The 22,081-nt window shown below is 45.9% G+C and overlaps 2 protein-coding genes across 4 annotated transcripts; both read left to right on the top strand.

Annotated features, from left to right (window-relative positions):
- Positions 1-515: 515 nt before the first annotated feature.
- Positions 516-8,198, top strand: adamts1 (ADAM metallopeptidase with thrombospondin type 1 motif, 1). 2 transcript variants are annotated; one of them, XM_036983086.1, is made up of 9 exons: positions 516-1,664; positions 2,600-2,943; positions 3,188-3,320; positions 3,472-3,929; positions 4,409-4,595; positions 4,893-5,071; positions 5,543-5,718; positions 5,983-6,770; positions 6,839-8,198. In XM_036983086.1, the coding sequence occupies exons 1-8, from the start codon at positions 1,040-1,042 to the stop codon at positions 6,719-6,721; spliced, it is 2,841 nt and encodes a 946-aa protein (XP_036838981.1). In that variant the 5' UTR covers positions 516-1,039; the 3' UTR covers positions 6,722-6,770; positions 6,839-8,198. The 2 variants fall into 2 exon arrangements, with proteins under 2 accessions (XP_036838981.1, XP_021464641.2); XM_021608966.2 differs by having other exon boundaries at positions 5,983-8,198.
- A 2,306-nt stretch (positions 8,199-10,504) lies between these two features.
- Positions 10,505-20,316, top strand: cyyr1 (cysteine/tyrosine-rich 1). 2 transcript variants are annotated; one of them, XM_036983085.1, is made up of 4 exons: positions 10,505-10,966; positions 13,202-13,301; positions 16,476-16,636; positions 19,261-20,316. In XM_036983085.1, exons 1-4 carry the CDS (start codon positions 10,885-10,887, stop codon positions 19,392-19,394), a joined length of 477 nt encoding a protein of 158 aa, XP_036838980.1. In that variant the 5' UTR covers positions 10,505-10,884; the 3' UTR covers positions 19,395-20,316. The 2 variants fall into 2 exon arrangements, with proteins under 2 accessions (XP_036838980.1, XP_036838979.1); XM_036983084.1 differs by having other exon boundaries at positions 13,199-13,301.
- The last annotated feature ends 1,765 nt before the right edge of the window (positions 20,317-22,081 follow it).

The raw sequence follows: 22,081 nt of genomic DNA, 5'->3' as shown, positions 1-22,081 counted from the left end.
GATTGAGTGGCGAAGGAGATACGTCCAAGAGACTATTCCACCTTAAGAACCCACCGGCCCCTCTGAGCTCCCTCTCCCCGAAGAGCTACGGAAACCCGCCAGGCCGCCACCGCGCACAGCTCGCTTGGCACTGAGGCTATGCAAACGTCGTTTGACTCCTCGCTCCCCGTATCGAGCCCCGGTGCGATGGTTGCCATGTCTGACCTGCTATCCCCACATCTCCAGTTTCACAGACACCACAACACTGCCACAGATAAACCACTGCCACCTTCATGAAGTGTAATTTACGTTCAACGTGTGGGTATAGCCTATAGGATATATGAGCACAGCGTAAAAGTAGCAGGGGAGAAAAGTATGAGAGTTTTTAGTGTAAATTATGAGAACGTTTAGGGGGAGGACGGGGGTATGGGGAGAGGAGTGAGGGCTGTAGTCCCGCCTACAAGCAGAGCAGGGGAAAAAAAATGTTCTGGGCCAAACGCGTCCCACTCCACATTGATTGATTATTATGGCACGTCTCTATGTCTGCGTTTTGTTGCGCACGAGATTTCGTCTCTAAAAGATCAAAGGGGCTTCAGGAAGGGGTGGTCCTGAGTAGGGGGATATATAGGGAGCCGGGGTCTGTCCGTCTTTAAGGCAAAATCAGAGCAGAAACTAGACGGCACAGTAGAAAAAAACCTTCGCCCGAAGTCACATAGAAACTCAAACAGCTGTTGAGTATTCAAGAGAGGGCTGAAAGAAACACCAACGTCCCGAAGAGTTGGAATTTATCTACTGCTGAGCTTTTTTCGACCAAGAGAATATAAGACTCGAGCTTGAAGCAACAAGACATGAAGTCTGAGCTGTAGACTATTTTGAATTGGTTTTGCACTGGATTTGTTTCCGTTTTAGTTTTTTTTACACTTACACAATTTCTGGAGGTGTTTTAGTTCTTGGACTGATATTTTTTAGTAATAAGTGGAGTCTTTTACGGATTTTACTTGCTTCCGCCAGACACTTCAATATAATTTTATCTTTCAGTTTGAAGGGTTTGACGCGGAATATGATGTGGTTCGTTTGCGTCTCGTTCTGTTTGATTACCGCTCTGTGCGTGAGCGCGGCGCACGGCACATGGGAGGAAAGTACAGTTGTACCGGTCAGACTCGACCCGGTTCGGCCGGAGAGGGAAGCCGAGCAGGGCCGGACCCTTTCGGTAGAGGAGCGAGAGAAGGAGTCGGAGATGCGGGTCTACCGGTTGGACGTATTTGGCAAACGGGTGGTCTTGGAGCTAGAGCCGGACCAGACCTTCCTGGCACCTGGGTTTGTGTTCCATGTGGTGGGGAGCCCGGAGTTGCAGGCGCAGCGGGAATCTGACAGCAGCACAGCCGAGACTCAGTGCTTCTTCTCGGGCACGGTGAACGGGGAGGAGGACTCCGCAGCTGCGCTCAACCTGTGCCACGGACTACGGGGCGGCTTCTACCTCCAAGGTGAAGAGTACTTCATCTATCCCAATAATTCGACTGATGCACAGCCTATTGATGGGGACCTCCACCTCATTCGCCGGAGAGGTCAGGCATCTTTTGCAGAGGAGAGCAGCTCAAAGTGTGGGGTCAACGAGGACGAGGACAGGTTGCCAGAGAATCAGGAGACAAAAGTAGACCATGGAACCACTAACTCAGACCACACAGGTATGCATTAACACTTATAAAACATTTGCCGTGGGTCCATTTAGGAATATGCTGACTTTAAATCATATTCATAGGCCTACATCTTTTAGTAAGAAAAAAACATAAGCCAAGCTGTTGCAGATAGTCACTTAGTTGTGTTGTGTGTCTACATCATGTATGGCAAACGAAAGGGACTCTGGCCGGATTCCTGTACCAGCCGTGTCCTGGGGCTTCAATTTCTGGAACGGGCAGAATTTAGCCTTGAGGATTTGTCTATCCAACTACCTCATCTTCTGTCTTGGAGTGATGCGTAAAATACTACTTTTACGCAAACATCTGAGCCTCTAATAATTGCACACAGCGAAGGCTATATATTTAAAAGTTGAGGTAAGGGTGGATAAGTCGATACTTTGACCGGTGCACAGCTAGGGTTAACGGGGAATGGGCTCAGCTTTGACAGTATACGCAGGCAAGGGGAGAAGGGGGAGGGTAAGGCTCGGAGGAAGTGAGCGGGGAGTGACCGAGGGAGGGAGGAACGGGCCGGGCACGGGGGCTGGTGGAAACTAGTCTCGCCGCTTCCTGGTACTGCACGTTGCAGGTCAGCACTGTCAGACATTTTCCCAGATTTTTTTTCCTCCCCTCTCACATATAATTTCCGCCCAGTGAAGGTAAATTTGGGAATGTAGTCCTCACGAAGAGACGCCAATACAGAGAAAACGATTTCACGTGAAATTTCACAGATGAACTCATGTAAAAACGTGTTTGTTGTTACAACTCAAATAAAATCACTTGTGACCACTCAGATATTTGCCATAAGCAATTTGACATTTCATCTTCAAGTCTCTCATCTCTAATCAGACTGTTTACAGACTAACAGTTCATCATCATCTGTCTTAAATGTCTGACTCTAGGCCAGTTTGTCTCACCTCTCTCGATTCTTCTCTCTTTCCATCCAGCCCACCACCAGCGGTCCAAGCGCTTCGTGTCCACGCCCCGCTTCGTGGAGATCATGATAGTGGCCGATCAGTCCATGGCCGAGTTCCACGGTGCCGGGCTCAAGCCCTACCTGCTCACCATCATGGCGGTGGCATCGCGCCTCTACCGCCACCCCACCATCCACAACTCCATCAGCCTAGCCGTGGTCAAGCTCTTGGTTGTCTACGAGGAGGAGAGCGGCCCCCAGGTGTCGTCTAACGCTGCCCTGACCCTCCGCAACTTCTGCCAGTGGCAGCGGCAGCACAACCCGCCCAGCGACCGCCACCCAGAGCACTACGACACGGCCGTGCTCTTCACCCGAACGGTATGTTGCTTTTGTGTTTTAACACTATTTTCACAATGTTTTTACACCGATGTTTACTGTGGTAACAGGCAACGCCTTCACAACTACTTGGTTGCTTTCCAAATGGCACCCATTTTGCTATATAGCTCACTACTTTTGATTTGAAACAGGGTTCTGCTTTATGGTATGGGTTCTGTGTCTGTGTGTGTATGTGGGAAAGCAGTGAGTTTGACAGATGTATTTTGTCCCTTCTCACCCCCTATAGGACCTGTGCGGCGCCCACTCCTGTGACACGCTAGGCATGGCGGATGTGGGCACGGTGTGCGACCCGGAGAGGAGCTGCTCCATCATCGAGGACGACGGGTTGCAGGCGGCATTCACCGTGGCACACGAACTCGGTAAGATGCCACCCTGATGACAAGCTGACACATATGCACCACACATTCACATCTCTGTCACTAGCCACACACAGTACACATCTCGTCTCTCAGTCCCAAACCAACCCCTTGTCTCCCCTCTCTCCATTCCTCCCTCTCTTTTGTGCCTTAGGCCACGTGTTCAACATGCCCCACGATGATTCCAAGCAGTGTGCCAGCGTCAACGGTGACCATTGGGGCTCGCACATGATGGCATCCACCCTGTCCAACCTGGACCAACTCCAGCCCTGGTCGCCTTGCTCCGCCCTCATGGTCACCTCCTTCATGGACAACGGACACGGCCAGTGCCTCTTGGACAAGCCCCAAAAGTCCCAGCCGCTGCCTGCCACGCTACCCGGAACCGTGTACGACGCTGACCGCCAATGTCGCCTGACCTTCGGGGAGGAGTCACAGCACTGTCCCGACCTGAGTACCACATGTGTGGCACTCTGGTGCACAGTGACCACAACCAACGGACTGCTGGTCTGTCAGACCAAGAACTTCCCGTGGGCTGATGGGACGCTGTGTGGCCATGACAGCTTCTGCCTGGCGGGACATTGTCTGAGCAAGACGGAGGCCGCTCGTCACCAGGTGGGTGTTAACACTGTTATAACACAGCCCTATGACAAAGTCTTAAAGTCTATGGGAGTGATGGAATTGGTCCATTGGGGGGAAAGGAAGTATAATGCAGCTTTGGGATTGGCTAGTTTGAGCTACATTGGATTAGGTCCAATGTTATGTCTTTTGTTTTACATATCAGGCTAGCTATAGGAGTGTTGAAATGTTATAGGACACTCAAACTCAAATCTGGACCTTGAAGCCAGTTCCACTGCCTTATTATCAGAGACTGATTTTGACCAAGGACATCAGGTGTGTGCAATTAATTATGAGGTAGAACAGAAAACCAGCAGGCTCCGGACTTCATAGGGTAAGAGTTGAGTACCCCTTATAGGGGCTAAAGTGTGTGTAACTATTAGCTTTTTAGCTATTGGACTACCTATAGGACGATTGAAGTGTTATATGGGCTAGTGTGTGACTATGAATGACGATGATGTCGTCTCCTGTTGCAGACTCCAGTCAACGGTGCCTGGGGAGTATGGGGACCATGGGGAGACTGTTCCCGTACCTGCGACGGAGGGGTGCAGTACTCCTTCAGGGACTGTGATAACCCTCTGCCCAAAAACGGGGGCAAGTACTGTGAGGGCAAGAGGATCCAATATCGCTCCTGTAACACAGAAATCTGCCCTGGTAGCAATGGTAAGAGCCTCTACTAGCCACACTTATGACATACTTAGTTCATGCTTATTACATAGCTGATACACTAATTACCCTCATTACCCATACATATTCATATATTTATACTTTGAAATTATACAACCTTATTTAGACACATAGGCCACTGACTTGCATATTGTACCCATACTTATACTTTCGACACGTTCGAGAATAGCCATATTTGAATTTCACGGCCTACTGTAAAGTTAACATAAGGCTCAAACTAATCTAACAGTGAATATCACACCTCTCTCGCTCTTCATCCCTCTTTCTCTGTAGGTGTGTCGTTCCGCGAGGAGCAGTGTCTGGCCCACAACGATATTTCATCACAGGTCTCATTCGGTTCGGGAGAGGGCGTGGAGTGGGTTCCCAAATATGCCGGCGTCTCGCCCAAAGACCGCTGCAAGCTGGTGTGCCGGGCCAAGGGCACAGGCTACTTCTTCATTCTGAAACCCAAGGTAAGTGAGGTCACACCACAGATACTTTTGCAAAAATGTAGACAAACACTGTCTATGCTAGCTAGACTAGCTAACACGGCCTAGGCTAACTAGGCTAATATTGTCTAGGCTAACACTGTCTCTAGGCTAACTAGGCTAAGCTAATGCTGTCTAGGCAAACTAGCCTAACACTTTCTAGGCTAACTAGGCTAACACTGTCTCTAGGCTAACTAGACTAACACTGTCTCTAGGCTGACTAGACTAACACTGTCTCTAGGCTAAGTAGGCTAACACTGTCTCTAGGCTAACTAGGCTAATACTGTCTAGGCTAACACTGTCTCTAGGCTAACTAGGCTAAGCTAATGCTGTCTAGGCAAACTAGCCTAACACTGTCTCTAGGCTAAGTAGGCTAACACTGTCTCTAGGCTAACTAGACTAAGCTAATGCTGTCTGGGATAACTAGGCTAACATTTGTTTCTCTGCAACCGTCAGGTGGCTGACGGTACTCCCTGCAGCCCGGACTCCACCTCAGTGTGTGTGCAGGGTCAGTGTGTGAAGGCGGGCTGTGACCGAATCATCGGGTCCAGCCGTCGCTTCGACAAGTGCGGCGTGTGTGGAGGCAACGGCTCAACCTGCAAGAAAGTGTCGGGTGCCCTGGAGCGTGCCAGGTGAGAACATTGACCTATGACCTCAAAACAGCCATCTTTGACTAGAAATTACTGTTTTCTAGTTGAACCCATTTACTAACTTTTACTACAGTCTGTAGAATCCTATTTTTCTCTAATTAATCTATCTCTATCACTCTAAACCTCTTAGCCCTGCCATCTCTTTTTAACCCAGTCTCTTACTCTTACAATTAACTTAACTCTTACACTTATGCATAACTTTTTATCATTGGCTATGTTTGACCCTTGTGTTTTTCTGCCCCTCAGGCCTGGTTACCAGAACGTCGTGACCATCCCCGCTGGCGCCACTCACCTGGACGTGAAGCAACGTGCCCCCGGTGGTGGTCGCCATGACAACAGCTACCTGGCAGTATTGCGCCAGGACGGCACCTACCTCTTGAACGGCGACTACAAGCTGATGACTCTCGAAACAGACATCGCCCTCAAGGGGGCGTTGCTACGATACAGCGGTAGCTCCGCCTCCCTGGAGCGTCTACGCAGCTTCTCGCCCCTCCCCGAGGCCCTGACCATCCAGGTATTGTCTGTAGGCGACTCGCCCCGTCCCCGTGTCAAATACAGCTACTTTGCCCCGAGGCCCGCTTTGGCGCCACCTAGTGGTGGAACGGTGGCACGCCGCCAGTCCATCAATGCCATCCGGGAGCTGGGGGACGCTGAGTGGACCCTGCGGGAGTGGGGCCCATGCTCGCAGAGCTGTGGGGGCGGTACTCAACAGAGGGAGGTGCTGTGTCTGGATCCCCAGGGGCGGCCATCGCGGGAGTGCCCGGAGGAGCTGCGCCCGTTGGCTTCACGCCCTTGTGCCACACAACCCTGTCCTTCATGGTTCCTGGGGGAGTGGTCGGCGTGCTCCAAGAGCTGTGGCCGTGGGTTCCGCAAGCGCCCGCTACGCTGCGTGGGACACAACGGGCGTACGCTCGCCGACGAGAGCTGCGACCCCAAAGACAGGCCTCGACCTCTGCTGGACTTGTGCAACCAGAGCACCTGCTAAGACTGTCGGGACTCACCTCATTATTACGTCCCTGAAGAACAGCTCATGGAAGAAAGAAAGAAAGAAAGAAAGAAAGAAAGAAAGAAAGAAAGAAAGAAAGAAAGAAAGAAAGAAAGAAAGAAAGAAAGAAAGAAAGAAAGAAAGAAAGAAAGAATGAAAAGGACTAAAACAACCATATCATCATGAACTTTGCGCCTGATAATACATTGACCAATCATGAGAATGTTTACATCCCAAGCAGAGTGCTTTCGGGGGTGTTTTCGGGGGGTCCAATGTGGCCGACTGATTGACTGACACTGCAGAGCCAACAACCTCTCTCTCAACTCCCTCCAGCTACTTTGAGGGTAGACTTTAGTATTGTTTGGGTCTGCTCCGTGCTACTGCCACCCCTAGAACACCACACAGACTTGGTGCAGCTGCCCACTGGGCTGGCATGGGGGCACAATGCAGGCACACTGGGACCTTCTCCCTCTCTCTACACCCATGTCAGTGGAGCTGAGATGGAGGAAGAGTTTAAGTGGACACTTCTCTTTCGAAAAAGCATGCTGCTTTAGGTGCCAATGACATGCTTTTGTTTGTGTGTGCGGTGGTGTGTGTGTGTGTGTGTGTGTGTGTGTGTGTGTGTGTGTGTGTGTGTGTGTGTGTGTGTGTGTGTGTGTGTGTGTGTGTGTGTGTGTGTGTGTGTGTGTGTGTGTGTGCGTGTGTGTGTGCGTGCGTGTGTGCGTGTGTGGGCTGTCTGTCCTAGCTGGACTGGACAGACATCTTGGGGGGACTATATATGCCAGATGTATCACTGTACAGAATTGGCTACCTTGGGGTGAGGATGTATGTATATGTATTAGAAACAAATGAATGGTCTCACTGCCACACATTCCACTCCCTGTATCGGTTGGAGGCACTCCCTGTTTCAAAGGTTGCAGAACAAAAGACAATCTGAATTGTCCCTCCTAATCCATACAACTTTGTACGCAACCAAACTAACTCAATACAGTTCATTTCAATCAACTTTGGGTCATTCCTGAACAAGTTGGTATGTGCTGCTAACATTCCAGTAGAATCTCCCAATAGACTCGTTCCAATAGACGTATTATTCAAAATGCATCCCGGACTGAACAAAACCAATTTCAAAGCCATATCACTCGGCCCCGCCCCAGACCAAAGAGGTGTGTGAGCAAGCGAACACGCGTGTGTGTGGCTTCTCTCCTGCTACTACTTCATAAGTAAGTCTCTCCTGCCTTCCGAGAAGGTTTCTTTTTTTTTGATGATGATGACGTTTTGTACAGAATATCCAAACATAATTTATTTTTGTTAAATATAATCTTGTTGCTTTTTTATTATTATTGTTGTATTTTTTATTTGTTATTATATTGAAATAACAGAAGGATGTAGAGTATATAGAGTATTTATACAGTATTATATATATGGTCCTAGGTTTATGAATAAAGTATCACGTTGACCTATACACTGTTGTCACGAGTGTGGTGTGTCTTGGTATTCTTACGCATCCCTACACACACACAGCTCAATAGATTCGACTCTATACATACACCTCAATCTATTCCACTCTATGCGCGTGCACACACACACTCACACACGCACAAACATACTCACAAACATGGCCCTCATCAGCAAATATATGGTGGGATTTGTGTAATAAACATAATCCCCTTATATACTCATATGTCTGATCATGTCTCTCTTGTGGACAATGTGTAATAAACATATTTTCCACTGGGTGGCAGTGTTTCAGTGGCCCCTCCGGACTTCCTCTGGGTCTCAGGATAGGAATGCTGATCTCAAATCAGTACCCCCTGTCCATGTAATCTTATGCATTATGATCTCAGCACTCCTATACAGGCTCTGATGTATTATCAGTTTAGCCTTTTAGTCAATAATGAATTAATAGATAACATAGACAGCAGGAACCTGATCCTAGATCAGTACACTTATTCTGAGAAGCTTTATGAATACGGCCCCTGATGTAGGATTTGCAAAATAAATTGTCCATAATGAATAAGATTCTATAGACAGCAGAGACCAGATCCTAGATCAGCACTCCTACTTTGAGACGTTTTGTGATTGCGGGCCAAGACTCAAAGGAAGTCATTACGCTGTAATTATGGGAGAAGAAGACTCCAACATCACTGTCATTTGGGTAACACCATAATGGTCTAATTTAAAATGGCACCCTATTCCCTATGTAGTGCCCTACTTTTGACTGACCAGGGCCCACATGGCTCCGGTCAATAGTAGTGCACTGTAAAGGGAAGAGGGTGCCATTTGGGACGCACATAATGTGGCAGCAGATTCTGTAAACAACAGGTTTGCAGAACAGAAAAAGAATATCCTGAATCTGTATTACCTCTAAGTTTAGCTTATGTTGATTATAAGAAAAAAAGAGCCAAAGAAGGGAAAGGAAAAGAGGTGCCCAAACCGTTAAAGCTCAATGCTAACTTGTCCGCATTACAGTGATAAATGTTTCAACCCCTGAAAAGACAGACTTGCAATTTATCTAAAGAGCATTTCAAATCTACTACCACAGAGTCTCTGTATAGGATTAGATATATTCAATGCTGTGCTCTTCCCATAAGCACTGTGGAGTTGCCACTAAGGTAGCCTACCACATTTGTGTTGCTGTCTGTTGTTGCCAATGGAAAATGTTTATTTCCTTGGGAACTGGGACTTTATAGAATACAATTACACTATTGTTGGTACTTATGTTAAGTTTTCCCATCTCTGCCTGCTGGTGCAAGACAAAAGGCAAAAACTCCCACCAACAACACCCAATTAATTAACTGCCTAAAACCCCTGACATCTGTGAGCAATTATGAATGGGTGGCATTTCTGTAAAAGGTCACGGTTCCCTATGAAATGAAATATGATCCAACAGAATAGTAACGTGGGAGTTGAAGATTGCACTTCCTGCAATAAAGCTGTCATAAGAATGACACGATGCCACTCTGAGGTGTAGGGTGAAGTTGCCCCTAGTCTACGGTCGTGGGTCAGTTTAGCATTTCCCCCACTAACGGTTAAGGTTATGATTGGGGATGGGGAAGCTGATCCTAGATCTGCACCTAGAGGAAACTTCAACTAGAACTCATGCATTACATTTTTAGAATGAATCTATCTATATCTCCAAGCTCCTCTTTCATGCATCATGGCAAAGCCAAACCTGCGATTCACGCTTATTCCGTCTTTATTAGCATTGGAATATATATTCGTAATAAAGAGATACTGGACTGTTCTCGCCGAAAACAATTAGTATTTTATGCAGAATGAGTGGCAATATATGAAGGCATAACCATGTTTGACTGTCACACAAGGTAAATAGGGATAGGCTGATTAAAGATTGTGTTTGAGAGGGGGGGGGGGGGGGGGGGGGGGGGGGGGGGGGGGGGGGGGGGGGGTCATTCAATCCTACACACTTGAGAAACCCATTTAGCCTACATTTTACAAGATGAAGAAGTTTAGTTCAAAATTATATCCAACAAACTCCGTGCTTCTTGAACATTTAAAATAGAGGTTAATGGATGTTTTGTAGAGAGGGGATGGGTGGACATGTTGAGGGGCAGAGTGGATATTGTTTGGTTTCTGACTAGGGTCGTTGGTAAACAATGTTTTTAAAAAAAGTATATTTCCTCTCAAAATGATCGTGTACACGACATAGACCTATATATATATATTTTTCATTTTCAAAGTGGTCGTGATGATGGGGGCGGCGGCATCTTTTATGCCGGAGAGATGCGAATGTTATTGAGGTACTTCCATCCCTTTCCCCACCCAGTCAACAGAGTCATTTGAGAAAATAGCTTGCTGCGGGGGAGGGGAAGCGCTAGGACCCACTCCAGGGGGAAAGGGGAACAGAAGAAAACAGCGAGGAAAGAGTGAAGGAAACACTATCAGGGATACGAACACATGGAAGAAGAAACGAATTAGACTTTTCATTCTGATTTGAACAATTTTATGACTGGAGCAAAGATCCATTCATGTGCGTTCATGTCTCTCTTCGATTGTACTTTTTAGAGAACTCCGTTTAATTGCGCATATCAGCGAGGTTTCGGCGAGCGACTGTGTCCCATAGTCTTTTTAGGCGCATGTCGATGGAAAACGCGGACGTCGTCGTTTGGGAATAACTGTGAGCAACATTTAGAACAAGTAGGCCTATGCTATCAGTCGATATGGAAAGAACAGAGGCAGCGGGGTGGAAATTCATACGGGACTCTCTCCTACTTTGTCTTTTTACCGGTAAGAGTTCGTTCATTTGTCCCTGGTTCTCTAGGATGCTTTATCGTCTTCAACGTGCGCAAATGTTTTATTCTCAGCAAAAGTGTTCCTTTAACAACGGTTTACTTTTTTTATTAGGCAAATTGTGAATGTGAACTCCTCAACCCAATACATGGATGATTTCACAACGTAAACGAACGGTAGCTATATCGCAAAAATACGTGCTTTTAAGTAGCCGGTCACTAACTTAGACATACTACGGTTAATTTACTCAATGGTAAAAGAGTCCCTGGGTAAATAAAACTACCGTAGTTTAATGTACGTGTCGCCACTTCTACAATGACAAAAGGCTCAATTGAGTTTTAATCTCGCAAATGTAACCCAACAATTCACATAACACTTTACATCAAATACATCGAAGAAAAAAGTGTGTGCGAGCGTGTGTGTGTGGGGGGTACAAGCCTTGCTCGGCGCTAGTCGCAGAACTATACTGTCATTGTCCCCAGCGTAAAAAGCGACAGGACGTGGAGGCAAGGAGCTAGACCTCAAGGGACCACCCATATAGACTCCCATCGTTGGATGACATGCACATTAAAGTAGTTACACTTCACAGGGAGAAATATGTTTGCAGCCCGAATGGCGCCCTATTCCCTACACAGTGCACTACTTTTGACCAGAGCCCCATGGTCAAGGCTGCTATTATAGGCCCACACAGCCTTTTCAGGGTTGGAAAATACAATCTGCCATCAGTTTGGAGGGATGTGTTGAAAATACACCAGCTTTTGAACAAAGTGAGAATAAGGCTGGAATGAAGATGGAAATCCTTGAACACACACACAAACACACACCAGTAATTTGTGGCAGTATGCTTGAAGGTTGAGAAACAGCAGGGCTGTGTCTGGGTTAAATTATCTGGGGGTTGAGGAGGGCAAAAACCTAGATATAGGACACACGTCCTTTAGACAGACCGTGTGCGTTCACCTACTCTATAAATAATAATCAAATTCAAAAACCACAAGGAGTGTTTCCAAATGTCCTTTAGGCCACTCTCCCAAAGCCACCCCCTTCATTTCAAGTTGTCACGTATCCATGTGTCTCCACTGAAGGACTCTCACCACCAGAGGCCGGATTCACAAAACATTACTTACGAGAAAAACGTAAGAGATTTCTTCTTAAGAAGGTTTTGTGAATCCGGCCCCAGCTCTCCAGAGCCTCAGAGTGCCTGTAACCTTCAGTGCTTCATCTTTGTCGTGCTCACATACACACACAGGTTTACACATTTTTAGATTCCATTTAAGTAATTTAGCAGATGCTCTTATCCAGAGCAACTTACAATGAGTGCATTTATCTTAAGATACTGTAGCTAGGAGAGACAACGCATCACAATCGTGTCAGGTACAGTTTCCCCCAACAAAGTATTTATCAGAAAAGTCAGTTCAAGTGAGAAAAGAGGAGTGCCTTTTTTTATATACTCACTCACTCACTCACACACACACACACACACACACTTCCCCACCCAACCAAGGCTAACAGGGTATACAAAGGGAAAATCTTTGGTGAGAGAGAGGTAACGGCAGGTTCAGACTAGTGCAGAGAGAAAGAACACAGAGGTGAAGTTAGTGAATAGTGCAGTTGACTAAAAGTATACGCTTTCACAAAAAAAATACATATATATTTTCAGAAATTTCTTGGATGATCTCCATTCACATAGCCCTGTTGTCACACAACTCATCTTATTGTTATCACCCTTTTTGATGTGTTGTGTTGTGTGCTTATTGGTTTATGTTTAGCTCCCACTCTACAGGATGGACACCTTTTAAGGCTTAATAAACCCTCTATAAGGACTATATGTTTCCACTTATCAAATACCTTAGTTCTTGTTTTTTGAGTTTAAGTGCAATTACTCTAGTGAAAAAAAACTCTTAAGTTAAATCCTTGATCTTAGTGACATTTCCATGTTTAGAAAAGGTTCAATTAAGCAAAAGACAAAGTTTTAAGTGTATCTACCGATGTTACTCTCCATTATGTTTTGAACCTTTTGTAATATGAAAACAGCATTGTGATTTTGGCCTTTAAAGGGTTTTGGAAAATCTTGATTCCAAAGAGCACACTCTACCTTTCTCTCAGCATATTAGATGCAGGGTGTGTGTGAGTGTGTGCATGTGTCCGTAGTAGAGGTAGGTGTGTGTGTGTGTGTGTGTGTATGTGTGTGTATGCGTATGCGTCTCCATATAATGTATTGCATCTCTCCAGCAGGTCACAGTGAGGCCCAGTGTGATGGCTGTGTGGAGTACTGCTGTGAAGGCTCTCCGCCTTTCTGCTGCTCCTACTACGCCTTTATGGGAGATGTCCTCTCGTAAGTATACACACATATGCTCACACACAATGTCACCTTCTATACATACGCACATACTCAGTCACCCTCAGTCGATAAACACACACTCACCAACTACACACACACACACACACACACACACACACACACACACACACACACACACACACACAAAATCACTTCTCTACCACTTCACCACCTGCCCTTTCCACATGCAGTGTATGGCCCCTTTGAGAGATTTGACCTTCGTCATTTGGCTCAAGACAGCTGGCCTCTCGCTTTCTCAGTCCTCCTCTCCAGTCCACCTATGGAGTATAACACATGCTACCTGCTACAGTCCACCAATGAAGAGGATAATGGTATTAAAGTGTTGTGTAAGCATGGAACATGAATTAATGCCACAGTTAAAATTCCCAAATTCACAATTTTCACACCATAAAGTTCATGCTAAATAAGTGGGGAATCCACAAAAAAAGTGCTATTGAATAGGCCCATTGAATGTGGACTCATTTTATCTAGCCATATAATGTAGCTCTTTCAAGGCCATGGTTGTCATAAGGTAATGGAGAGGAATAATGGTTCCTTGTCTCAAGAGAGATATCTCATCTCATTCTACAGCTTCTCCACAGCCTTTTAAATGGATTTTTGACCACATACATACATACACAAAAGCACACGCACATGTACACACACACACACAGGTCTGAGTCATATAATCAGATGTTTGAGCAGATCTCCATGGTTGCACCACAGACATGTTTGGTCATTCATCTTAAAATAGATAGGTGAGACAACAACATATCACAATCTTACTGCACCGCTGCTTGGACTCCACCTGGCGATCTGTTCACCGTTTGACCTAGCCTGTCTCCCCCTGTCTGGTCTCCCCCTGTCTGATACCCCCCCCCCCCCCCCCCCCCCCCCCCCCCCCCCCCCCCCCCCCCCTTCTCCCAAGCTTTTGCTCGCCTCCAGCACACATGCACTGTTGGGGCGAGTGACTCTGAATTTACAATGGCTAGCCCCAGGTCGTTATATATTTAATTTTTTTCTTGTGCATTTTGCTATGCCGTGCCTTGATTGTATTACTGTTGATGATATCTGGAAATGGGCATGTACCCATCTACTGTTGCTAGCCCCAATTCTGACTTGGGCTCTGGGTTTTCTGCACGTTAACACTAGAAGCTTATTACGTAAAATGGATCAATTGAAAGTGTGGGTTCACAGCTCCAATCCAGATGTGTTGGTCATTACTGAGACATGGTTAAGGAAGAGTGTTTTGAATACTGATGGTAACCTTTCTGGTTATAACCTTTACAGGCAAGACAGATCTTCCAAAGGTGGGGGAGTGGCAATCTTTACCAAGGATCACCTTCAGTGCTCGGTTGTCTCCACCAAGTCTGTTCCCAAACAATTTGATTTGCTGGTTTTAAGTATTAAACTTTCAAATAGCTCTTTGTTGACTGTTGCTGGGTGATATCGTCCTCCATCAGCACCAGCTTGTACCCTACCTGCCCTAAGCTCTCTCCTGGCCCCTTACACCAAGTCTGAATTTGTCCTGCTAGGTGACCTAAACTGGGACATGCTTAAACCACCTGACCAAGTCCTAAAGCCATGGGACTCCCTAAATCTTTCTCAGATTATTACCAATCCCACAAGGTATGACTCCAAACACCCAGAAAAGGCTACAGTTCTCTCTGTAACAGTTCTCGCTCTGTGGGTCTAACCCTGTTACAGACCTGGAGAATAAACCCTCCTCCTCACAGCTGCCCGTGTTGATGGTGGGGTTGTTACTGACAAGAAGCACATGGCTGAGCTCTTTAATCACCACTTCATTAAGTCAGGATTCCTATTTGACTCAGCCATACCTTCTTGCCCATCCAACGTTTCCTCATCTCCCACCCCTTCTAATGCGACTATCCCCGATGCTTCTCCCTCTTTTTCCCCTGCCCCGCTACAAAGTTTCTCCTTGCAGGCAGTCACTGAGTCCGAGGTGCTAGAAGAGATCCTGAAACTTTACCCCCAAAAAACATCTGGGTCAGATGGTTTAGACCCTTTCTTCTTTAAGGTTGCTGCCCCTATCATCGCCAAGCCTATCTCCAACCTTTTTAAACTGTCTCTACTTTCTGGGGAGATTCCCATTGCTCGGAAGGCAGCCACGGTTCGCACTTTATTTAAAGGGGGAGATCAAGCTGATCCTAACTGTTATAGGCCTATTTCTATTTTGCCCTGTTTATCAACAGTGTTGGAAATACTTGTCAATAATCAATTGACTGGCTTTCTTGATGTCTATAGTATTCTCTCTGGTATGCAATATTATACCTGCTCAGGTTATGGATGTGTCACTGCAACCTTAAAGGTCCCCAATGATGTCACCATTGCCCTTGATTCTAAGCAATGTTGTGCTGCTATTTTTATTGACTTGGCCAAAGCTTTTGATACAGTAGACCATTCTATTCTTGTGGGCCGGCTAAGGAATAAGGCGTCTCTGACGGGTCTTTGGCTTGGTTTGCTAACTACCTCTCTCAAAGAGTGCAGTGTATAAAGTCAGAAAATCTGCTGTCTCAGCCACTGCCTGTCGCCAAGGGAGTACCCCAAGGCTCATTCCTAGGCCCCACGCTCTTCTCAATTTACATCAACAGCATAGTTCAGGCAGCATAGCTCAGAGTCTTATACTCAGTTGGTCCCTTCCCGAATTTTGCTTTCTTAGTGTCCAACAAGCTTTCTCTACCTTAACCCTGTTCTGAACACCTCCAAAATGAAGGTCATGTGGTTTTGTAAGAAGGATGCCCCTCTCCCCACAGGTATGATTACTACCTCTGAGGGTTTAGAGCTTGAGGTATTTCTTTAATTATTTTTTTTATCCTTGTCCCCATCCCCGCAGGAGGTCTTTTGCCTTATGCCTTTTTAGTTAAATAAAGGTTAAATAAACTTTAAAAAGCACGTTTTCCCGCAACAAAGTCGTTTTCAACAAAATAGCCTTTTTGTGGGAGGCGGTGTCTGTGGGATTTATTTAAGATACTCTTTAAGAGGTAGGGAGGTGAATTGAAATTCCATGCAGAATTGATTTGCGAGAAGATTCATTGGATGAGATGACTTACCAGCAGCCACGAACTAGAATGAAAAGGTGAGCATTCAGTCAAAGTGACAAACGTGTTTGTGTGTGTGCATGCATGTGTGTATGTGTGCGCTTTCTAGGGGCACGGCGATCTCAGGCATCGTGTTTGGTGTGGTGTTTCTGATGGGAGCGCTGGCGGCCTTCTTCCTGTGTGTGTGCATGTGTGTGAAGAACGGGCGAGGGGCCCAGGTGGACGTGTTCAACACCTCCTACATCAACACTGTGTCCCAGGGCTACCCAGGTAAGACTGATCTAGGATCAGGTCCCCTCTGTCCATATAATCTTATTCATTATGATCTAAAATGATAAACTGATCCTAGGTCATCTTTCAGGGTCCATATAGTTTACAGTTTTATTAGTCAAATGCACAAGTACAGTGAAATGCTTAAAGGTCCAATGCAGCCATTTTTATCTCAATATCAAATCATTTCCAGGTAACAACTAAGGTCCTTACTGTGATTGTTTTCCATTCAAATGGCAAAAAGGAAACAAAATGAGCTTCTTAGCAAAGAACAATTTCTTAAGCAAGAATTTTGCTAGGACTGTCTGGAATTGGTCTGAGTGGGGAGAGGAAAACTGAAAACGATCTGTTATTGTCAGAGAGATTTGGAACTCTCTTTCTTATTAGTCTTTTAACTACGCTGAACAAAAATATAAACACAACATGTAAAGTGTCGGTCTCATAGTTCTTGAGCTGAAATAAACTATCTCAGAAATGTTGCTCTAAATGGGCATTATCATCATTTTCACATTTTCACAGTATTATTCCATGTATATAAAACACAAGAAAATCACATTTTTTACTGCACTGGTCCTTTAACCCCTTACACTTGTGAAAATTGGCTGACAAATGTATATATATTTTTTTAAGAATAACTATACATAGCATATGCATGAGCATGGTAGAAATTGAAAGAGAACACTTTGGAGATTATGGGGAATTTATCAGGCCAAAGGTGAGGACAAAACCGTTCACCTTACACGAGACTGATTCCAAACATTACACTGTTGATTTTTACGTGTATCTTACATTTACTTTACTTTCCATTGAAATGGCATGGAAACATCAGTGTGTGCCCCGTCGTCAGCTAAGTTATAAAATACGATCTTACGGTGTCAGGCTTTCAAAAGGCACAGACAAATAGTCATTTTGATGCACATAGAAGGGAGGCATTAGTGCATTCAGGTGCATGTTTAAATAACACTAAAAATGGAACATTGTACATCAAATGCCTGTTTGCTTAAGACTGCTGCCATGCAAGCGCTTGGATGCGCGTACACATGCATACACACACTTGCATTGAAACGAACACGCCTGCACACACACGGAGACACACACATACACAGATGCAAATAGTGCCACACATGCACACAAACGCATACAGTTGGCCTTGCTGTCATTATTTTTGTTGTCTTTGATGTCTTTTGTCTTTGCGTTGCTTTTTTCTGTTGTTGTTTTCCTTTGTTTTTGTATTTTTTCTCTTTTGTTCTTTTTGTTGGTTGTTGGCGCTTTGGGTCTGTCGGTGGTGGTTTTGGTTGGGTTGGAGGAGGATGGTGACGGGTGTGGAGTGGGGGGTGGGGGGGGGGGGATCTTGGAAGGTTGGAGGCCTGGCGTTTGGGAGCTTGGGCCGGTGGCCGAGAGGTCGCTGGTTCGGGTCCCCGATCTGAATGGGGGACCTGAACCAGAGATCTGAATGCCAAGGGAGTTCAAAGCTGTCATCAAAGCAAAGAGTGGCTACTTTGAACAATCTAAAATATAAAATATCTTTTGATTTATTTAACACTGTTTTGGTTACTACATGATTCCATATGTGTTATTTCATAGTTTTGATGCCTTCACTATTATTCTTCTTCAATGTAGAAAATAGTAAAAATAAAGAAAAACCCTTGAATGAGTAGATGTGTCCACCAAACTTTTGACTGGTACTCTACAGTCAGTGCATATAGTCCTTGGTGGGGAGGGGCAGCTATGGTCTATCTGTATTGAAGTCCCATTGCTTGGAAGTCTCATAAGCTGCCTCGGAGCCTGTTGGTACGAGACCTGATACTCATGTACCGCCTGCCAGACGGAAGAAGAGAGAACAGGGGTGGCTGGAGTCTTTGGTATTTTTTAGGCCTTCCTCAGACACTGCTTGGTGTGTATGTCCTAATCTTATTCATTATGGTCTAAAAGGGCAAACTGATCCTAGCTCAGCACTCCTACTCTGAGACGCTTTATGAATACAGGCCGTAACAACTGCTCCTCCACTAACTTGCTGAACAGAAAATTACCGGCCACCAATTTACCCATTTCCCTGCAGTGCAATGATTCCACCAATAGAGGACATTGCTACTCCACCAATGACCAACACATACTGAAGTCTAGAACGTTTCTACCAGTGGAGGCTGCTGTGGGGAGAACGGCTCATAACAATGGCTGGAATGGAGACAATGGAATGGTATCGAACATGTGGTTTCCATTGGTTGATACCATTCCATTGACTCCAGTGGAGTCTGGTGGGAGGAGTTATAGGAGGACGTGCTCATTGTAATAGCTTGAATGGAATCAATGGAACGTGGTTTCCATATGTTCATTTTGTGTTTTTATATGTGTTTGATATGAGCCTGTCCTCCTATAGCTGCTCCCAACAGCCTCCTCTGATTGACTCCATTCCAGCCATTACTATGAGCCGTCATCTCAGCAATCTCCACTGGTTTCTACAGCCCCAGCAAAACAGATACAATGACATAGCAGGGTCTGTTGTACTTGTATGTTGTATGTGTGTAGTATGTGTGTATTGGCAATCTTTATTTATCCATCAACTACTGATAACAAACATGCACTTTTCTCTCTCTGTGTCTGTCTGTCTCTCTCTCTTTCTCCAGGACCCCCACCTCCCTACACCTATGACTATGAGATGTACCCTTCGGCCATGCGCCCCCCTCCCTACACCCCCACCCCACCTAGGACAGATAGCTACTCCCCTCCCCCTCCGTATCCGGGCTGTAATCGTAAATGACTTGAAGACAAAATGGAGAGTCCTGACCAGGCTACTTGCCTTTCTGAAGGAGCACATCATGGATTAAGCTTATGCAGTGTATTAGCAGGGAAAGATGAGACTGTACGCATATCCTTTCGAACCTCTGGATCACACAAAATAACTGCATGTGGACTGGACCACTTTGACCTTTTCTTGTGCGTGTGACTGGGTCAATTAAACTGATTGGTGTTTTGTGTGTGTGTGTGTGTGTGGGGGGGGGGGGGGTGAAAACCTCTGAATCACTCAAAATGACTGTGTGGACTGATCCACTTTTGAACATTTGATGTGGGGGTGGGGGTCAATCCAACTGATCAGCTTGTCGGGGGTGAAAACCACTAGTAGTATTTGACTCATATTCTTTGTCAATGAATATGAGTGAGGGGACAAAGTACGTAACTTTATTTGAAGATGTGGATCTTTGTTGTACCATTTCTCTGGTAGAGATGTCTGTTAGCTGGCTTTCCTTTAGGCCAATGCTCTTCCCTATCTTATTTCAACAAGGCAAAGGAGAGAAAACTGTAGCCTAGTCCTAGATATGTTTGTGCTCTATTGCCAATTCCTTTATGTGGCAATGACCTGAGGACATGGCGAAACAGCACAAACAAATCTGGGACCAGTCAATGAAAACTGTGTAAAACTATGAATTGTACCGTAGAAAAAGGATGGTAAACATGAAGTTTCCCCTAGGTACAGATCTAGTATCAGCTTCCCCTTCTCCCAATCCCAACCTTAACTATTAGTGGAGATACTACAAACCTGACCCAAGATCTAACATATAAATCAAACTTTATTTGTCACATGCGCTGAATACAACAGACCTTACTGTGAAATGCTTACTTACGGTCAGATGCCGAGCAGCTGCCACAGCAGGCGTTGATGCAACCGGTCAGGATGCTCTTGGTGATGCAGCTGTATACATTTTTGAGGATCTGAGGACCATTGCCAAATCTTTTCAGTGTCCTGAGGGGGAAAAGGTGTTGTCGTGCCCTCTTCACAACTGTCTTGGTGTGTTTGGACCATGATAATTCGTTGGTGATGTGGACACCAAGGAACTTGAAACTCTCGACCCGCTTCACTACAGCCAGTCGATGTTAATGGGGGCCTGTTCCACCCGCATTTCCCTGTAGTCCACGATCAGCTCCTTTCTTGCTGACATTGAGGGAGAGGTTATTGTCCTGGCACCGCCAGGTCTCCTATAGGCTGTCTCATCATTGTCGGTAATCAGGCATACACTGTTGTGTCATTGGCAAACTTAATGATGGTGTTGGAGTCGTGTTTGGCCACGCAGTCATGGGTGAACAGGGAGTACAGGAGGGGATTAAATACACACCCCTGAGGGGCCCCAGTGTTGAGGATCAGCGTGGCAGACGTGTTGTTGCCTACCCTTACTACCTGGGGGCGGCCCATCAGGAAGTCCAGGATCCAGTTGCAGAGGGAGGTGTTTAGTCCCAGGGTCCTTAGCTTAGTGATGAGCTTTGTGAGCACTATGGTATTGAACGCTGAGCTGTAATCAATGAACAGTATTCTCACATAGGTGTTCCTTTTGTCCAGGTGGGAAAGGGCAGTGTGGACTGTGATTGAGATTGCGTCATCTCTGAATCTTTTGGGGCGGTATGCGAATTGGAGTGGGTCTAGGGTATCCGGGATGATGCTGTTGATGTGAGCCATGACCAGCATTTCAAGGCCACTTCATGGCTACCGACATGAATGCTACAGGCGGCAATCATTTAGGCAGGTTACCTTCGTTTCTTTGGGCACGGGGATTATAGTGGTCTGCTTGAAACATGTAGGTATTACAGACTCGGTCAGAGAGAGGTTGAAAATGTTAGTGAAGACACTTGCCAGTTGGTCCGCGCATGCTTTGCGTACACGTCCTGGTAATCTGTCTGGCCCCGGCAAGACAGATGTGTGAATGTTGGCCTGTTTAAAGGTCTTGCTCACATCGGCTACCGAGAGCATTATCACACAGTCGTCCAGAACAGCTGGTTCTCTCATGCATGCTTCAGTGTTGCTTGCCTCAAAGCAAGCATAAAAAGCATTTAGCTCGTCTGGTAGGCTCGTGTCACTGGGCAGCTCGCGGCTAGGTTTCCCTTTGTAGTCCGTAATAGGTTTCAAGCCCTGCCACATCCGACGAGCATCAGAGCCGGTGTAGTAGGATTCAATCTTAATCCTGTATTGACACTTTGCCTGTTTGATGGTTCGTCTGAGGGCGTAGCTGGATTTCTTATAAGCGTCCTGATTAGTGTCCCGCTCTTTGAAAGCGGCAGCTCTAGTCTTTAGCTCGATGCGGATGTTACTTGTAATCCATGACTTCTGGTTGGGATATGTACGTACGGTCACAGTGGGGACGACGTCATTGATGCACTTACTTATGAAGCCGATGACTGCGGATGAATCCCAGAACATATTCCAGTCTGTCATCTGACCACTTCTGTATTGAGCGGGTCAATGGTACTTCCTGACTTAGTTTTTGCTTGTAAGCAGGAATCAGGAGGATAAAATGGTCAGATTTGTCAAATGGAGGGCAAGGGAGAGCTTTGTATGCTTCTCTGTGTGTGGCGTAAAGGTGGTCTAGAGGTTTTTTCTCTCTTGTTGCACATTTGACATGCTGGTAGACAGGAGGTAAAACGGATTTAAGTTTGCCTGCATTAAAGTTCCCAGCCACT

Source organism: Oncorhynchus mykiss, chromosome 7, assembly GCF_013265735.2.
Source record: "Oncorhynchus mykiss isolate Arlee chromosome 7, USDA_OmykA_1.1, whole genome shotgun sequence".
Taxonomy (NCBI): domain Eukaryota; kingdom Metazoa; phylum Chordata; class Actinopteri; order Salmoniformes; family Salmonidae; genus Oncorhynchus; species Oncorhynchus mykiss.
This window is presented reverse-complemented; position numbering and strand designations above follow the sequence as displayed.